Raw genomic sequence first — 19,419 nt, 5'->3', positions numbered from 1 at the left:
ATGGAATAGATTCTGAAAGTCAGAGGGACTGATTTGTTATTGTTGATCTTAAAGTAATGTATGTACAGGAAAACCTAACTAGAGCCCTAGAAGCCAGTAAACAAGAGATATATTAACTATTTGGATAAGACTGCCTTTCATTAATAAAGCTGAAGGTATATGAGCTTCTTAAAAGAGTCATTAGACTCTGGATGGAGGAAAGGAGGCATAGGCTAAATGATGACTGTAAATAGATTATAAGGGTTCATGGCATATACTAAATTATGTTTTAAATGGGCTGGTAAAGTTATTCTGCTGAATAATTACCAATGTATGTCAACTTGTTTATTCTTCAGTTCTCCTCAACTCAAACCTTTCATGAGGATTGCTTTTTTCAGGTCCCTTTCAGATATGCATAGGTCATTAGTGACCAGGTAATTCATGACCAGAGAAAGACAAGTAGACAAAATAAAGGTTTGTGGTGAGTCAGACTTTTTCTCATCTGTGCACAGACCACGTGGTCTATAAACATGACGACTCCTACTTCCTGTTGGGGGGAGTCACACAGGTACTGGGTACTATGTATATGTGCTGCCAGGCATTCAAAGACATTGAACTCTCAGCTTGAGGCAGAACTGAGCACATTTGTGCAGGGGAATCCATGCCTCATGCCGCTCTCCAGTCTGCTCTGGGTGTTCCTGGCCATCACCTTCTCTGGTAGGGATGCTTCCAAGCCTGGGTGCGAGTGTTTGGGGTGAAAGGCCTGCACACAGACACGTGGAGATTCACAGGGACTTGGGGAGGAAAGGAGGGTTGGGGAAAAGCGTATTTATTATGATTTCAATTTGGGTTTTCTTAGGAATTAGCCTAATTCCTACATTATTTTGTTCACTACTTCAGCTCGGTTTTCTGTTTTTTTCCACAGGATCTGGTGTGGCCCAGAAAGTTACTCAAGACCAGCCACACATAACCAGTCAAATAGGGCAATCTGTCATTCTGAAATGTCGGTATGAATTAAGTCAGAGTGGGTACACGCACTACTTTTTTTGGTATAAGCAGCTTCCCAGTGGAGAGATGACTTTCCTTATTCGTCAGGAATCTTCTGGCCCGAGTGCAAGGAACGGCCGCTACTCTGTAAACCTTCAGAGAGCACAGAACTCCATCAGCCTCACCATTTCAGCCTTACAGCTGGAAGACTCTGCAAAGTACTTTTGTGCAGTCCGGGAACTCACAGTGCTTGAAGTAATGGGAAAAGCTGTACAAAAACCCCAGAGTGTAATAAGAGAGAGCCCCCCCTGCTGCAGGACCCCAGCTGAAATGCACACCTGCAGACCTCAGACAAGAAATGGTAGTCCTGTGGTTGCTTCATCTGTGGTCTGGATCAGAGGATTTAATTCTAAACAAAAACTCTTTCCATGTCATTTGGAAACAGGTGTCCAGAGTAACTTTCTACTAATACATTCTCGGTCTTGAATTTTTGACTTTCAAACACTCATACGGAACATGCGTTGTCTAAAGTTGAATACTTGCCCCATAATACATCACACTGGCAGCTTCACCTAAAGACCCTCACATGACAAACATGGGTCTAGTTATAGTTATCTGGAATCATCATGAAAATCATTTCCTTAGTCCTTTCCTCTTAGACTTTGTGTCACTGAAGATACAATCAGAAAAGCAGAACCACTAATGGTGTCGAATAGGAGATCAGTTATTGAGATTAGAATTCCGGCAATTGCTAGAGCTGGAGGAGTCTATACAAAGCTGTTATCTTTGTATCTGGTGTTGAGACTGAATTCTCTGGTAGCCAGCAAGAGTAATATTTGAGGGAAAGTTGGGTGCAGACAAAAGCATGGACGAACTGTGACTCATAAGGACATACTAGAACCATGAGGATAATAGAACCTGCATAACACACTAAAACTTGTCTCTTACCTCCTTTAGTGTCTCACAAGAACGAGTGACCTTGAGAAGAGTGTCACCTGCTGTTACATGCATACTTGGCCCAGGACAAACAGAAGATTTGGAGATCTGGTGGGAAGTGGAAGAGTTGTGTGTCATCAATAAGATGATGTAGTTGATCAGCAGCAACATGTGTGAGTTGCCACAGTGCCTGGAGCCCTGCACCAACCAGCAGAATATAAAAATATGGCTACTTCATGACAAGTATCTTCCAAATTGATTTCTAGATAGTTAGGTTGGGGCAGTACAAAGTTACTGCAACAGCTTAACTATGTAATTGATTTGTTAACTAGGCATCCATCAGTACCTCTTTTAACAACACAACTTTGTCATAAAGTCAACAGGAAAACTATTCTTCCTGCTGATATGATGCAATAATTCCTCATTCAACCAATATAAATTAACTCCCTCCTGCAAAGATTATACCAAGTTCATTTATCCATTTTTTGGGTGATGGTCTTTCCTCTTCTAGCTGAATCACACTCTTGTATTGAATCCTGAATCTTAATAACTGAGATACAATGAGATATAAGATTAACTTAACTTAGCACATTTTATTGGAGAAGGCAATGGCACCCTACTCCAGTACTCTTGCCTGGAAAATCCCATGGAACGAGGTATCTAGCAGTCTGCAGTCCATGGGGTCGCTAAGAGTCGGACACGACTGAAGCGATTTAGCAGCAGCAGCAGCACATTTTATGTTACTACAGGCAAGCAAATGAGACAGGGGATTTAAAAATAATTAATGTATACGTATCAATAACCTCAGATATGCAGATGACACCACCCTTATGGCAGAAAGTGAAGAGGAACTAAAAAGCCTCTTGATAAAGGTGAAAGAGGAGAGTGAAAAAGTTGGCTTAAAGCTCAACATTCAGAAAACGAAGATTATGGCATCTGGTCCCATCACTTCATGGGAAATAGATGGGGAAACAGTGGAAACAGCGTCAGACTTTATTTTTCTGGGCTCCAAAATCACTGCAGATGGTGACTACAGCCATGAAATTAAAAGACGCTTACTCCTTGGAAGGAAAGTTATGACCAACCTAGATAGCATATTCAAAAGCAGAGACATTACTTTGCCAACAAAAGTCCGTCTAGTCAAGGCTATGGTTTTTCCAGTAGTCATGTATGGATGTGAGAGTCGGACTGTGAAGAAAGCCGAGCGCCGAAGAATTGATGCTTTTGAACTGTGGTGTTGGAGAAGACTCTTGAGAGTCCCTTGGACTACAAGGAGGTCCAACCAGTCCATTCTGAAGGAGATCAGCCCTGGGATTTCTTTGGAAGGAATGATGTTAAAGCTGAAACTCTGGTACTTTGGCCACCTCATGCGAAGAGTTGACTCATTGGAAAAGACTCTTATGCTGGGAGGGACTGGGGGCAGGAGGAGAAGGGGACCACAGAGGATGAGATGGCTGGATGGCATCACTGACTCGATGGACATGAGTCTGGGTGAACTCCGGGAGTTGGTGATGGACAGGGAGGCCTGGGGTGCTGCGGTTCATGGGGTAGCAAAGAGTCCACAGGACTCCGTGACTAAACTGAACTGAACTGAACATGACCATAGAGTTATTATAAAATGTATATATAATCGTATCACTTCCTGTTCATCTTTGGGTAATGAGGAACCATTAGAAGATATAAAGATAAAATTCTATTTTAAGATATAAAGACAACGTACAGTTTTCCCCTAAATTACTTCTAGTTTTGTCATTCCCTCTTTTCCACCACATACTCCCTAATGTACATCAACCACTATAAAATTCTAACCATTTATAGACATATTAAGCTCTGTCCTAGTTCAGAGACTTTACAGATGCTGTCCTCTTTGGCTAGAATGAATTTTTCATGTAATTGTGAAAATGAACATGTGTATTAATTATTCATGATCAGTTCAGGCCACACTGCTTCTTATCTAAAATCTCATAGGATAATAATTGTAACAGTTTATTATAAATATTCTTCTATCTGGTCCTCTTTTAAAATTGCTTTGACAAGAATATTAGCGAATAAGGGCTATCTTATACATGTATTCTGCAGAGTCATTTCCTACTAAGCATGTTGAGATCCCTTTTTGTCCATAGACCAAAGCAAAGCTAGGTCTCTTTCTCTTCATTTAACAAATTTCTATTTCTCACCCCAAGATCCAGAGATAACATACAGTAAATATAATGGTGTGAGTTGGGAAAGGGCAACCTTCTCCAGTGGGTGACCATTCTGTCTTGGTTTGCATCCTTCTGTGTGAACTGCAGCAGGGCTCCTGATCTGCATGAAGATCAGGGAACTTTAAAAGCAACCTCAAGTGCTCTCCTGACCCCTTGCTCTTTTAGGATGGGGCAGAAGCCTTCAGTAACATAGCATTGCTAGATTTGTCTTCCTTTTGGTGTCCAAATCCCACATGCCTGAGAAGAAAAAGTCGTCCCAACAGTGTGCATTTCAAAAAACTTTGTTATCTCATGGTATTTTCATTTTCCAGCCATCCTAAACTTGCTTCTCTGTCTCTTTCCATATCATGCAGTAATTCAGATTCAGATTCACTTTTTTGTGTATGTGTGATTTTTTTTTAATTTTATTTTATTTTTAAGCTTTACAATATTGTATTAGTTTTGCCAAATATCGAAATTCACTTTTGACTCTGAAAGAAATGTTGAGATTTCTATCATTCATATATTTTCATGACAGTTCTTCAAAGACATTAAAAACCCTATAGTGGAATGGAGAGAGGGCTCCCAAATGATATGCCCACATCCTAATCCCAGAAACTGTGAATGTGACTTATTTGGACAAAGAGACTTTGTTAAAGTAAACAAAGTTAAGGATAGAAAGATAAGGTCATCCTGGACTATTCAGGTAGGGCCTAAATCCAGTGACAATTTTTCTTTTAAGAAACACTCAGGTGAGAAAGCCTTGTGAGGTCTTCTTGATGGAGGAGGAGGTTGGAGGTATACAGTCACAAGTGAAAGAACACTTGGAGTCACCTAAAGCTAGAAGAGGCACTGAAGAACTCCCTTCTAGAACATTCGGAAGGAGTATGTTTCTGTTGACACGTTGTCTCAGACTTCTGGCCTCCAGATTGGTTTAGTCGATAAAACTCTTGCAGCCCCATGGACTGTAGCCCACCAGGTTCCTCTGTCCATGGGATTTTCCAGGCAAGAATACTGAGTGGGTTGCCATTTCCTTATCCAGGGAATCTTCCCAACCCAGAGACTGAACCCAGGCCTCCTGCGCTGCAGGCAGATTCTTTATCAACTGAGCTACCAAGGAAGCCCTTCCAGATTGTAAGGGAACCACTTTTTTTTTTTTTTTTTAAGAGCCATCAAATCTGTGATAACTTGTTATGACAGACTGGAGTTTTAACACAATTTTCTGAAAGCAACATTTCTAAATAGCTACAAGCAACTCCAGATTACAGCCATGGAAGGGTGTTTTTAAACTGATCTTTGGAATATTTTGAGTTCAAGCTCTCACACATGCAGACACATCCATTTATTTGTTATACTACAAATACTTGAATATCTACTATTTGTCAGGTATTGAAGTAGTTTCTGGGAACATGGTGATGTTAATATACAAACACTTATTAAGTGCATACCACATATCTAGGCCTTTAATTGTGACACCAAACAGGCAGAGTTACTTGTTTTCATAGACCCTACATTGTAGAGAATCACCATTCAGTGGAACTTTATGAGATGGTGGAAACGCCCTATATCTGCACTATTCGATAGCCTCTGGTCAGGTGTGGGTACTTAACCCTTGTTATATGGCCAGTATGATTGAGGAACTAAAATTTTAATATTATTTAAGTTCAATTAATTTAAATTTAAGTAGCCTCATGTGGCTAGTAGCTGCTGTATAGGACAGCTCAGTTCTTGTAGGTGATCCAGTACACACCCTCTAGATCATGAGGCCAGCCCCCTCATTTAACAGATCATACTATGGGCTGGTAAGTGCTGTGATAAGCGAGAAATTCTGTGGAGCCATACAAATGTATTCTATCTGAGAGTTTTGCTTAAGGAAGTCTTAGAGAAAGTCATATCTGATAGATAAGGCTTCCTGTCAAATTATACTGATTTTTAAAAATCACTGGTATGTGGTACAATAACACAGTGGGACAATAAATATGAGCTCCAAATTGTATAATTCACAACCAGAATAATCTGTATGACAACAGAAAAATAGGTACTTATTATCTTCCATTTCATGATCTTAGGTTGTCTAACAATAAATTATGAGTTTTTTCTATACCTCTTCAACTGTCTATAATCTAATACGTTCTATTAGTACATGCAGAGACACACATGTATGATTCTGATGAAACTGGAAATGGGAAATGATACATTTTATTTCCTCCTGATGCCCTCAGTTCAGTTCAGTTGCTCAGTCATGTCCGACTCTTTGTGACCCCATGGACGGCAGCACGCCAGTCTTCCCTGTCCGCCACCAACACCTGGAGCTTCCTCAAACTCATGTCCATCGAGTTGGTGATGCCATCCAACCATCTCATCCTCTGTCATCCCCTTTTCTTCCCACCTTCAATCTTTCCCAGCATCAAGGTCTTTTCCAATGAGTTAGCTCTTCCCATCAGGTGGCCAAAGTTTTGGAGTTTCAGCTTCAGCATAAGTCCTTCCAATGACTATTCAGGACTGATTTCCTTTAGGATGGACTGGCTGGATCTCCTTGCAGTCCAAGGGATGCTCAAGAGTCTTCTCCAACACCACAGTTCAAAAGCATCAATTCTTTGGCACTCAGCTTTCTTTATAGTTCAACTCTCACATCCATACATGACTACTGGAAAAACCATACCTTTGACTAGATGGACCTTTGTTGGCAAAGTAATGTCTCTGCTTTTTAATATGCTGTCTAGGTTGGTCATAGTTTTGCTTCCAAGGAGCAAAGGTCTTTTAATTTCATGGCTGCAGACACTATCTGCAGTGATTTTGGAGCCCCCTAAAATAGTCTCTCACTGTTTCCATTGTTTCCCCTGATGCCCTAGTTTTAAATTTAAAAAATCCCATTTTAAAAGGCAAATTGTTCCTCCCCAAATAATATCAGCTTGAGTAAACTCTGTCTTTTCAAGCTTTGACAAACATACATACCACTTAAACTAGAAAGCATTCTGTGAAGAATTGGTTATAAAGTCAGCAATTTTAGATCTAACCACAGGGGGGCAGCATCCGCAAACCCGCCCTGCTTTTTAAGATGTGTGAGTTAAATAGGGATAAGTCTGGTTGGCTGTCTCAAATGGCAGTCACTCCTTTCTTTTTTCTTTGCAAAAGGCAGTGTAGACCACAGAAACGTGTGTGGGGCTGGAAAAGCTTGTACAAGGGAAACCCTTTAGGAGCAGGCAGATTCTGCAACTCTTCCTGACGAGGGAGAAGAGGGAAATGCTGCTCATAACACCAGTGTTGATCTTATGGATGGTAATACCACGTGAGTTTGGGGTTTCCCTGATTGCTTCCAGGGAATTCTGCACAGTGGAATGTTATCTGCAGGAAACTATAGGAATGAGATTTTCTGATAGAGAGCAGGATGTTGAGAAAAACTCAGAAACTAAAAAGTGGAAAGATGGACGGAGTTGGGCAGGGAGACATGGAAAGGAGAAAAATACACAAGAAGAATGAGAGAGACCGTTGGAGCTGAGAGAACAGACATCTGATTCGACTTTCTCTGATACTTCTCACTGTTTTCTCAACAGAAGTGAACGGACAACAGATAAGTCAAATTCCTCAATTCTTGCCTCTACAAGAAGGAGAGAACTTCACCACGTACTGCAATTCCTCAAGCACTTTTTACAGGTTACAGTGGTATAAGCAGAACCCTGGGGGAAGCCCTGTCCTCTTGATGATATTAGATAAGGGTGGAGAAGTGAAGACGGAGCAGAGACTGACAGGTCGGCTTGGAGAGACCAGAAAGCATGGCTCCCTGCACGTCTCGGCTGCCCAGCTCTCAGATGTAGGAACCTACTTCTGTGCGGGGCACAGCGCTCTGGAAGCACCTGCTGTCTGCCCCCAAACCTCACTGTGGGCTCCAGGGATCGCTCCTCTTCATCTCTCCTCAGGGCAGGGGCCAGAGAAAGCTGAAGTCACGATATCTATGAAGAAATTGAATTTTTAATAATAAAAAAAATCCCTGGACTCAGACAGTATTACTAGATAATTCTACCAATCTTTTGAAGTATTAGCATGACTTATACACTATTTCTTCCAAAAAAAAAAAAAAGAGAGAGAGAAAAGAATTCATCACTCATTTTAGGAAGTTAGTGTTACCTGAAATTAAAATCAGACAAAGATCATAACAGAAAACTGCGGAGAAACATATTTAATGAATATAGACATAAAGTTTCTTAAAAATACTAGCAAGTAAAATTCATCTTTATTAACAGAGTAATATAGCAAGCACAAATGAATTTTTTTTCAAGGATGCAAATTACTTCAAATTGAAAATCAGTTGATGAAATTCACCATATTAACAGGATAAAAGAAGAAAAATTACATCATATTAATCTATGTAGAATAAACTTTTGCCAAAATTCAACAGTCAACTATGGTGAAGACTTTGAGAAACACAGGCAGAGTGGGGAAGTTCCTCCATAGCTAGCAGTAGGCTTACTAACAAAAGACTTATGTTTCCTTATATGTTTCCCTAAGACTGGGAACAAGGCAAGCACATCCACTCATCCCTCTCCTTCAGCACAGAGCTAAAGGCCAGAGCCAGTGCAATAAAGAAAGCCGATGTAAAGACAGTCTTGGACCAGAAAAGAAGTGAAAATGCCAGGCAACATGATTATCTATATAGAAAATCTCAAAGAACATAACCTCCAAAACTCTCAGACCTATTGAGTTCAACACCATAGGAAATAAGATAAATGTATCTAATCAGCTTTATCTCTACATATTAGCGGTGGACAGGTGGACCTCAAAATTAAAAGTATAATACCATTTATAATGACTTGAAAAAAGACCCTGAGTGGTCTTTTTTGTACAGAAAACATGTACGGAATTTTTAAGCTGAAAACTACAAAACACTGATGAAAGAAATTAAGACAGATGAAGAGACATCATGAGTCTGCAAACTGGAAGTTTCAAAGCAGTAAACATGACAAGTCTCTCCAAATTAATTTATATACACATGTTATAAAACTCCTGTTAAAATCCATCTGGATTTAAAAAAACAAATACAGGCAAGATTATTCTAAAATTTATATGAACAGGGAGAGATACTGGAATAATTTTTAAAATCTTGAAGAAATAAGAAGTCAGAACAATCGGTCAATCTGATTTCAGGCTAGAGTCATCGAGGTTATTTGGTACTGGTGCAGGGATAAATGCACAGTTCAGTGGAAATGAACAGAGAATCCATAAATAGATCCACACAAATATACCCAACTGACCTTTTCTGGCAAAGTGCCAAATAAATTCAATAGAAGAAGGATAACCCTTTGAACAGATAGTGTTGGAGAAAATTGAACTCCATTGGCAGGAAAAATTAACCTTGATTCAGGTCTCACACTTCATACATACATTCTTTAAAATGGATCACAGACTTAAATGTAAAATGTTAATTATAAAAAATTTTAGGTAAAAATACAGGACAAAAGTTTGTTATGTGTATGGGTCAAGAGCCTTTGAACTTGACAACAAAACAACAGTCTATAAAATTTTTTAAAAATGACAAGCTAGACTTCAAAATTAAGATCTTTTGCCCTGCAAAACAACTGTAAGAGCATGAAAAGACAAGCTACCAACTGTGAAAAACTATTATCTGGAAACCATATATTCCACAAGGAAGTAATATCTAGAATATATAAATAACTCTCAAAGCTAAACAGTATTTAAATAAGGCAAACATTTCACTTAGACCATGGGCAAGTGGGGGCTTCCCAGGTGGCTGAGACGGTAAAGAGTCTGCCTGTAATGTAGGAGACCTGGGTTCAATCCCTGGGTCAGGAAGACCCCTTGGAGAAGGGCATGGCAACCCACTCCAGTATTCTTGCCTGGAGAATCACATGGACAGAGGAGGCTGACTAGTTACAGTTCATAGCATCACAAAGAATCAGACATGACTGAGCAACTGACACTAGCTGTTATCCCAGAAAGACCATCTTTTTCCCCATAGAATTACACAGACAGTTTTGGAGAAAATCAATTGATGATGTATACATATGGACCTATTTTTGGATTTGATCCTGCTTACTCATCTTTATTTTATCCTCGTTCCAACAGAACTTTCTGTCCTAATTACTGGGGCTTCATATACATTTTGATATCTGGAAATGCAATTCAAACTTTATTCTTTTTCAAGGTTTATTTTAGGTCTTTGAATTTCCACCAAACTTATAGAATTAGCTTCTCAACGTCTACCAAAAAACATTGCTAGTAGTTAGATTGGGCTTGTGTTGAATTTATGGATTCATTTGGGACAATTTACATCTTGATATATGGAGTCTTATGTTATTCCCTTTTATGTAGATCCTGACTATTTTTTTTTTTTTTTTTGGTAGAGGACTGTATACCTTGTGTTAAATTAATTCCCATGTATTTAATAAATGAAATTTAAATTTCACTTTCTAATGATTTCAGTAGTATCTAGAAATAAAATTTATATTTGTGTTTAGTGACTGTATCGGAGAAGACAATGGCAACCCACTCCAGTACTCTTGCCTGGAGAATCCCAGGGACGGGGGAGCCTGGTGGGCTGCCGTCTATGGGGTCGCACAGAGTCGGACACGACTGTAGTGACTTAGCAGCAGCTGCAGCAGCAGTGACTGTATTAATTCCCCTATTAGTTCTAGCTCTGTAGTTTGCTTATAGACTTCTTTGCATCTTCTACATGCACCTATGAATAAAAATGGTTTATTTCTCCCTTTTCAGACTTAATTCATCTTATTGCCTTTCCTGGTTTGATGCCAGGTCCTTCAGGAAGACAGTGAATAGAAGCAGTGATAGTCTACCTGTCTTGTTTGTGATCCTTTAGAGACTAATATTGATTTTTGATATTTCTGTTGATAATCTTTATTAGATTCAGGAATTTCTCTTCCATTTCTAGACTGTTGAAAGTATTCATCATACAGAGGTATTAGCCTTTCGTCAAGTCATCTGGATTTTCTGAAAGTAAATTATGGGAATTATTTTGGTTTTCATCAAGCAAAGGAAGATAACTTCACCTCATATGGTCTTAGAGATATAATCCTATAAAATTAAGAACTCTGAAAAGAGCCAATAGGCAAGAAAACATTTTTAGGTTCATCATGGTCATACAGAGTATTTTTTGTTTTTCAGTATTGTTTAAAAGGATGCTTGGTAGTGGTTTTTACCATCTTCTAAAAACAAAGGCAAAGAACCCAACAAACAAAAAATGTGCTAGTAATTTCTTTTGTTCTGCTTTTTGGTAATATAATGAAAGTGAAAGTTAAGTCGCTCAGTTGTGTCTGACTCTTTGCGACCCCATGGACTGTAGCCTACCAGGCTCCTCCCTCCATGGGATTCTCCAGGCAAGAGTACTGGAGTGGGTTGCCATTTTCCTTCTCCAGGGGAATCTTCCCGACCCAGGGATCAAACCCAGGTCTCCTGCATTCCAGGCAGACGCTAAACTAATACATTCATACTTACTTTAAATAATTCATTTTTATTTGTTCTTATATTTTCATTAGTAGTGCTTGTTGGCTTACATGTGTGTGCGTGTGTGTGTGTGTTTGTGTGATTTGCCACAGAACAGGCTCCAGGTGAATACTTATGAATATTTGTTAAATGAATGAAGCATGATTACCATGATGTTTACTCCCATGTCTTAAATATAATTTTCCTCCATCTTAGATTTTGAATGTTTTTTCCCTATTGTTGAACTTGCCCATAATTATAACCCTTTATTATTCTCTTAGAGTCTTTTTAACATGCTTTCCATAAAATTGGAAGATTGTTTTCAGAATAGTGGCTCAGCACAATTTCTTTCTTTCACTAAATTCATGAATAAAGATTCAACTATTCACTCAGGAAACATTCTTGAGTTTCCAGACTGTAACAACCTCTCTTATAAATGCTTGAATTGTGTGGACCTTTGAAGTAAGCTTTAAATATGGGAAGGTTAAAGACAAATGGAAAAATGAAAGAGATGTCAACAATGGAAAATCATAATAGGAGTTTTACTGAAATAAAACAGTCAAAAATAATTTATGGCTAAGCAAACACAGGTGAGTATAAAGGTTTTACAACTGAGATTTTTTTTTCTTTTGAACTTTTGGTTTTGTATTGAGGTATAGCCGATTAACAATGTTGTGATAGTTTCATGTGAACAGTGAGGGGCTCAGGCATACATGTACATGTATCCATTCTCCCCCAGTTCCCCTCCCATCCACATAATGTTGAGCAGAGTTCCATGTACTATACAATTGGTCCTTATTGGTACTCCATTTGAAATATAGCAGTGTATACATGACCATCCCAAATTCCCTAAGTATCCTTTTCCCCTTATGATAACCATAAGTCTGTTTTCTAAGTCTGTGAGTCTTGTTCTGTTTTGTAAGTAAGTTCATTTGCATCATTTCTTTTTAGATCTCACATACAAGGGATGCCATATGATATTTTTCCTTCTCTATCTGACTTACTTCACTCAGTATGAAACTCTCTAGGTCCATCCATGTTGCTACAGATGGCATTATTTCATTCTTTTAAATGGCTGGGCAATATTTCATTGTAGATATACACCACATCTTCTTTATACACTCCTCTGTTAATGAACAATTAGGTTACTTCTTTTACCTTCAAATTTGAGCTTTCCAAAAGGTTGCATGCTCAGAAGCGTTTGAATTTGGGAAATCCCATGGGCAGAGGAGCCTGGTGGTCTACAGTCCATAAGGATACTGGAGTGTGTTGTCATTTCCTTCTACAGGGTATCTTCCTGGTCCAGGGATCGAACCCATGTCTCCTGCATCTCCTACACTGGCAGGCAGATTCTTATTGCTAAGCCATCTGGGAAGCCCCCTTTTAAGAGATTATACAGTAGTACTATAGTGCTCAGTCATGTCCAACTTTTTGAGACCCCATGAACTGTTGTAGACTGCCAGGCTCCTTTGTCCATGGCATTCTTCAGGCAAGAATACTGGACTGCATTGCCATTTCCTCCTCCAGGGGATCTTCCCAACTCAGAGGCTAAACCTGCATCTCCTGCTTCTTCTCCATTGGCAGGCAGACTCTTTATCACTGAGCCATACTTGTGGACTTGTGGCCTGGGTTTAGTTCCGCAGTTCAATTACTCAGTCACTGGAGGGGGCTGCTTCAACTGAAAACAGCTGTCCTTTCTGGGAGAAGGAAAGGGAAAAGTGTTTTCCATTGATGTGACAAAGAAAAAGGGAAAATGATATACTTCCATTCTCTCTCTTTTTTGAATGTTTAAATATTAATTTCCTGTTAAAAAGAACAAGTTACCTTGTGGTTAGAATACCTTTATGCTGAACTATAAAGTCACTTTTATTTCTGAAATAGTTCCAGAAAAAAAAAAAAAAAAGAAAGAAAGAAAAAAGGAAATAGAAATCCAAAAGTAAGGAAGAATAATATCAAAATGTTCTGGTAGATTCCATCAACAGTCCCAACAGAAGCCATTCCCTCTAAAGGCTGCATCTCTAATTCAGTGAATTTCATGATATCAGGTTCTGATGTTTCCCCACCATCAATTTAGATATTTCTGAGCAGGCTGTCTCTACATTTAAAAGCTACAGCTTTGCATGCTTTTATTTGAAAAGATATTTATTCCAACACACCTTTCAGTGTTTTAGTATATTGCCTATATTTCATACAAAAAAAATATCTGTTATCCATATTTGAGCATAACTTTTCCACCACCCATACTATTCCTTTACATAACGGGTGACAAGCGATATATTATACATAGTACAATTTTGAGGGAGGAGATGGTTGTTGGGTTTATAGACCATCTATCTTGCCATTTGCAGAGACTAGAATGGAGAACTGAGGCTGTTTTTGAGTTGATGAGAGTAGATAGGTGATGAAGGAAGGATTCAGATGGAACCACCCTCTGTGGTCAGTGGAGTTGGAATGAGTGATCTTCCCTGACAGAGACTTTACTGTGGTCCCAACATCCCAACATTGGGAAGATGTTATTCTCTTTTGACAACTTGTACTTTATAATCTCTGGCTGAGTGTCTGTGGTCAAGGATTCTGGGCATCTTAGCCCAACAGCCTGAGCCCTTTCCATGTACCTTCCTGAACACTACTTTCTCTGTTTCCCTCCTCTGATTATCTTTTCCCTTCCCTATTACTTATGCTTTTATCCCTTCCCCTGACTTTTTCTACCACTTACATCCACCCTACACACCACCCCAACTTTGTTTGCATTCCTTCCTGTCTTTTCTCTCTGCTTCAGCATCCTTGGTGCACAGCATCTACAAGCAAGGGCATAGAGAACATGAGGATTAAAGATCACTCTTCAAGAAAAATGAGGTGAACACCATCTGAGTCATCAGTTACTATATCAAGAACAGCTGCATTGAGAAATGTTTACCTAGATGGTGGTAGACACATGATTCCAAGGACCTTTACAGCAGCCCAGAACTCCAGGTTGTATAGCTTTCTTCTCAATGTTATTAATATTTTCTGTCCTCCAGAGAACATTACCGCCTGCTCCGGAGTTTCACATACATTTTCTGGAATGTGGATGGAAATTTTCATCTCTTTACAACACAGAGCTCAGTACAGTTTTCTGGTATTAATTAATGTTTTCCATAAGCTTCATAGAACACCAATTTCTTTAAGGAACCAAATGATAGAACAATGGCTCTGGATAGATGGATCATTGTGATTGGTAAAAGTCATTGTAAAAGTCATTGTTCCTTTTACAGAGCCAGACTTTAAACTTCACAGAGGATGGCAGCAGACACCGTGTGAGTTGGGGATGTCTCTCCTTCTTTGGAGGACATGACTAAAACAGGGGAGGAAGAGCTAGACAAGGAACTGCTTGATCATTGGCTAACAGATCCTGGCAACAACACACTGATACCTGCTCTGGTTCTAAGTCTCTACCAGCAGTAGTTCTTTCTGTTTTGTGGAAACAAGCTTAGGAGCAGGCACAAGTCTGAGCTCTGAGCCCATGATCCTGGTTTGTCCTTGAAGTATGAGGCTGGTGACTGTAGTAACTGTGTTTCTGACCTTGGGTAAGTGTTCTGTGTCTATAAGTGATGACTTGAGGTCAAAGGGCCATGAAGTGTTATTTGCTCTCTACTCTCCCTGTGCTCTATTTAGCATTATAACAATGGAATTGAGAACTGTTCTATGCATTTGCTAGGGAGCGCAAACTTCTACATGACAGGTTAAATCATAGCCATGGTCCCAGAAGAGCACTTAGCAGTAACCAGTTTGTAAGAAATCCCTGGATTTACTGAGCAAAGGACCCATGAGATAAAGGCTATAGTCTCAGATTCTTGCCATGTGTCTTTGGTCTCATATAATAAACACCAATGATATTTTGCAAGACATAGATAAAAACACTGGAATATGGGGGACTTTCAGACAGTTATGGGAATGCTATAGGCTTGATCCACAGAATTACACTGATTTGTTGTCAGGGGCTAATTTTATTTTCTTGACCCTTTAGGGACTGTGATTGATGCTAAGACCACACAGCCCAACTCCATGGATTGTGCTGAAGGAGAAAATGTAAACCTGCCTTGTAACCACTCTACCATTGGTGGAGAAGAATATATACATTGGTATCGGCAAAATCCCAATCAGAGTCCACAGTATGTCATTCGTGGCTTACAAGGCACAGTGAACAGCAGCATGGCCTCTCTGACCATAGCTTCAGATAGAAAGTCCAGCACCTTGGTCCTGCCCCAGGTCACCCTGAGAGACACTGCTGTGTACTACTGCGTCCTGAGAGAGGCACACTGGGACAGATGGGGCTGCACCTGTGCAGTATCTCTGGTGGGAAGAAGTGGGGACAGAGTGGGGAGAGCAGTCACGAGAGCAAATCTAGAGTCATCTAGAAGGAGAGTCAGAGAGCAGTAAGAGACGAGGAAAATGAAGGGAAAGGAAAGGGAAGAAGATGCATAAAGAAAAGAAGAGAAAGAGGACAAGGAATAAGCACCTAATTTATTGATGTAGCTGAGAAGAATTTTGAGGAATGTCAGAATCATAATTTTAGCATAACAATAAAGTAAAGAGGTGTTAATAATTTGTTGTGGCTCCTTCTCATGCCAATAAAATGTTGGTTTCGGTGTGCTAGTCCCAACATAAGAAGTGGGAAACCTACAAATAATTCTCCTTGTACCAAAGGCTTCTTTCATTTGGATCCAGGGCCAAGTCTGGACTCTGATGTGTTATAGTTGTTCCACTTACCAGAAACAAACTACTCTTTCTCTGAGAAAAATCTGGAATGTTATTGTTGCTAGTCTAGAACATTCATATTTCCCATGAAGAAGTTTCTTGAAAGAAACAAAAATTAAGTGAATAATAATTTTTCACTTTCTAGGCAAGTCTGGAAACCCTGCTTCTATAAAGAGTTTTCATCATTTTTGATATTCCCTAAGCAGCACATGGGGCTTCCCCTTTGGCTCAGCAGTAAAGAATCTGCCTGCTGCATAAGCTGCAGGAGAGAGACAAGGGTTCAATCCCAGGGTTGGGAAGATTCCCTGGAGGAGGGCATGGCAACCCACTCCAATATTCTTGCCTGGGGCATCCCATGGACACAAGAGCCTGGCGGACTACAGACCCTAGATTTGCAAAAAGTTGGACATGACGGAAGCAACTTAGCATGCAGGCATGCAAGCAGCATGTGGGGCTTGGTGGTTCAGTGGTAAAGAATCTGCCTGCCAATGCTGGGGACACAGATTCAACCCCTGGTTGGAGAACTAAGATCCCACATGCCTTGGAGCAACTAGGCTTACATGTTGCTACTACTGAAGCATCCTTGAACTGTCCATCTGAATGTTAGTGCCTGCAGATCACTTCACTTTCACTGCAGTGAAAATATACAGGTCGTCATCTTCCGTCCCTTTTACCCCCAAATCTACTGACAGAAAATGGATATTATTTAGAGAGTCTGAGATAATAGCACAAACTAAAATTATCTTCATATGGTTTCAAAAATACTTTTTCTCTAAAATAGCTTACTAAAATTAATAAGCAGAATACAAAACTAGTAATCAACAGTTTAAAAATGTATTTACAATAGAAATTTTATTTAAAATAATTTATTTTAAAATTATAGATGCTTTAATAAAAATAAAACTATTACAATTCAATTTTCAATGTCTAGCTAGTGGTTAAGATAACCAATATTGCTCTTTATGCAGCCCTAGTCTAAAATAAATATATATAACTTTTAAGTAATCAGTACCATTTTTACAGAATCCATATATATGCATTAATATGCAATTTTTGTTTTTCTCTTTGTGACTTACTTCACTTTGTTTAACAGGCTCTAGTTTCATCTACCTAACTAGAACTGTCTCAAATGTGTTTTTTTTTATGGCTGAGTAATATTCCATTGTATATAGGTACCACATGTATATAGGTACCTCAACTTCTTTATCCATTCATCTGTTGCTGGACCCTATTTGCAGGACAAACATAGAGATGCAGACATAGAGAACAGACTTTGGACACAGTAGGGGAAGGAGAGGGTGGGATGAATTGAGAATAGCATTGAAACATATACATTACCATATGCAAAAGAGACAGCTAGTGGGAGGCTGCTGTATGATGCAGGGAGCTCAACACGGTGCTCTGTGACAACCTAGAGGAACAAGGGGAAGGTTCAAAGGGAGGGGACGTATGTATACTTCTGGCTGATTCACATCATTTTATGGCAGAAGCCAACACAACATTGTAAAGTAATTATCCTCCAAATAAAAATAAATTAGTTAAATAAATTTAAAAGTATCATTTAATACAGCAAAGTATTCCAGCCAATAGGAGCAACTTCTGATACTGTGCTGATTCATGAGCACCCTTTAGAACCACAAGTGAGAGCATAAGAGAAGCAAAAGCTGGATCCTAGCACTTCTGGGAAAAAGCATTTCATTATGGAAGAATCTACTGCATTCATGCCATGTGAGAAGACAACGGGGCTATACAGTTAATTTTTGCTTTATTTTCCCTAAAATCCACCCAAATTCCAAACCAGAGTCTGCCTTCTCTGGTATGTTCTCAGAAAGTATCCCTTAAGTCATAAAATCATGCTCTTTCTATTTCCTTCTCTCCTCTACCCCTGGCAGCACATGCTGAGTTGGCTGCGGTGGGAGGGCGGGGCGTCCTGTCAGTGTCACCTGAGCAGGATTTGCTGGGTGAGCTGATTGGCTGCAGGAGCAGGAATGACTTATGACACTCACTCCCTCGGGGTTTAGTTAAGTGTCTTACAGTGAAAATGTCCCAACAAGAAGAGGAAGCACCATGAAGAGGCTAGCAGGCACTGTGCTGGGGCTTCTGTTTGCCCAGGTTTGCTGTGAGTTGGGGCTGCCCCACAGGGGATCTGAAGGAATGAGGTGCTGCTCTATTGTTGTGGGAGGGAGAGGAGCTGACAAGTCCTGCAGACTTTCTACTCTTATCATCTATGGGGATGGGGAGGGCACTTTCAGGGTTTAGTAGGAGTTACAGTGACCCTCACCAGTGACTGTTTCTTTTTCCTCATCAGGTGTGCAAGGGGTGGATGTGGAGCAGAGTCCCCCAGCCCTGAGTCTCCAGGAGGGAGCCAGCTACACAATTCTGTGTAATTTTTCCACTTCCTCACAGAGTGTGATTTGGTATCTTCAGAACTCTGGGGGCCACCTCATACAGCTGTTTTACATTCCTTCAGGGACAAAGCAGGATGGAAGATTAACGGCCACCACAGTCCCTAAGGAACGCCGCAGCTCACTGCACATTTCCTTTTCACAGACCACAGACTCAAGCACTTACTTCTGTGCTGTGGAGCACAGTGCTCCCCAGGCACCTGCAGCCTGTACTCAAACCTGCAGCCGAGGCTCCAGCCACACTTTGCTGTGTAGATGAAACACATACAAACAAACACACACACATCAGTGTGTGCATAACAAGTCTTAATATATTTAATAAAACTGAAATTATACAGAATTTATTCTTTGACCAAGAAGGAAATGATATAGAAAATCAAGTGCAAAGAGATGTCTCTAGAAACTCCAAAATATTTGGATTATATGCACTAACTTTAAAATAACTCTAGGTTAAAGAAACAATTACAATGGCTATTAGAAAATATTTTGAAAGTAAATATTGTGAGAGCACATTATATAAATATGTATGAGATGGAGCTAAAATAATACATAAAAGGAAATTTATCTTTTTAAGTACTTATATTACTAAAGAAAGATGTTGAAACAATGTTATGAAGACTCTGCAAAAAATGATAGAAAAGCAAAGTAAACCCAACATAAAATGAAAGATGTAATAATAAAATGTTCAATTGGTGAAATATAAATAAAACTATAGCGATAACCATGAAACACAAATT

The 19,419-nt window shown here is 39.6% G+C and overlaps 4 gene segments (V, D, J or C); all 4 read left to right on the top strand.

Moving 5' to 3' along the window:
* The first annotated feature begins 647 nt into the window (after positions 1 to 647).
* Positions 648 to 1,452, top strand: LOC129620763 (T cell receptor delta variable 1-like). The segment is given in 2 exon segments: positions 648 to 696; positions 905 to 1,452. Coding segments are annotated over 2 exon segments (597 nt in total).
* A 5,876-nt stretch (positions 1,453 to 7,328) lies between these two features.
* On the top strand, positions 7,329 to 8,058 carry LOC129620762 (T cell receptor alpha variable 25-like). The segment is given in 2 exon segments: positions 7,329 to 7,374; positions 7,640 to 8,058. Coding segments are annotated over 2 exon segments (465 nt in total).
* A 7,008-nt stretch (positions 8,059 to 15,066) lies between these two features.
* On the top strand, positions 15,067 to 15,959 carry LOC129620761 (T cell receptor alpha variable 26-1-like). The segment is given in 2 exon segments: positions 15,067 to 15,106; positions 15,547 to 15,959. Coding segments are annotated over 2 exon segments (453 nt in total).
* A 2,385-nt stretch (positions 15,960 to 18,344) lies between these two features.
* On the top strand, positions 18,345 to 18,941 carry LOC129620760 (T cell receptor alpha variable 22-like). The segment is given in 2 exon segments: positions 18,345 to 18,396; positions 18,586 to 18,941. Coding segments are annotated over 2 exon segments (408 nt in total).
* The last annotated feature ends 478 nt before the right edge of the window (positions 18,942 to 19,419 follow it).

This window comes from Bubalus kerabau, chromosome 10, assembly GCF_029407905.1.
Source record: "Bubalus kerabau isolate K-KA32 ecotype Philippines breed swamp buffalo chromosome 10, PCC_UOA_SB_1v2, whole genome shotgun sequence".
Taxonomy (NCBI): domain Eukaryota; kingdom Metazoa; phylum Chordata; class Mammalia; order Artiodactyla; family Bovidae; genus Bubalus; species Bubalus kerabau.
The sequence above is the reverse complement of the archived record's forward strand: the minus strand, read 5'-3'. Positions and strand labels throughout refer to the sequence as shown.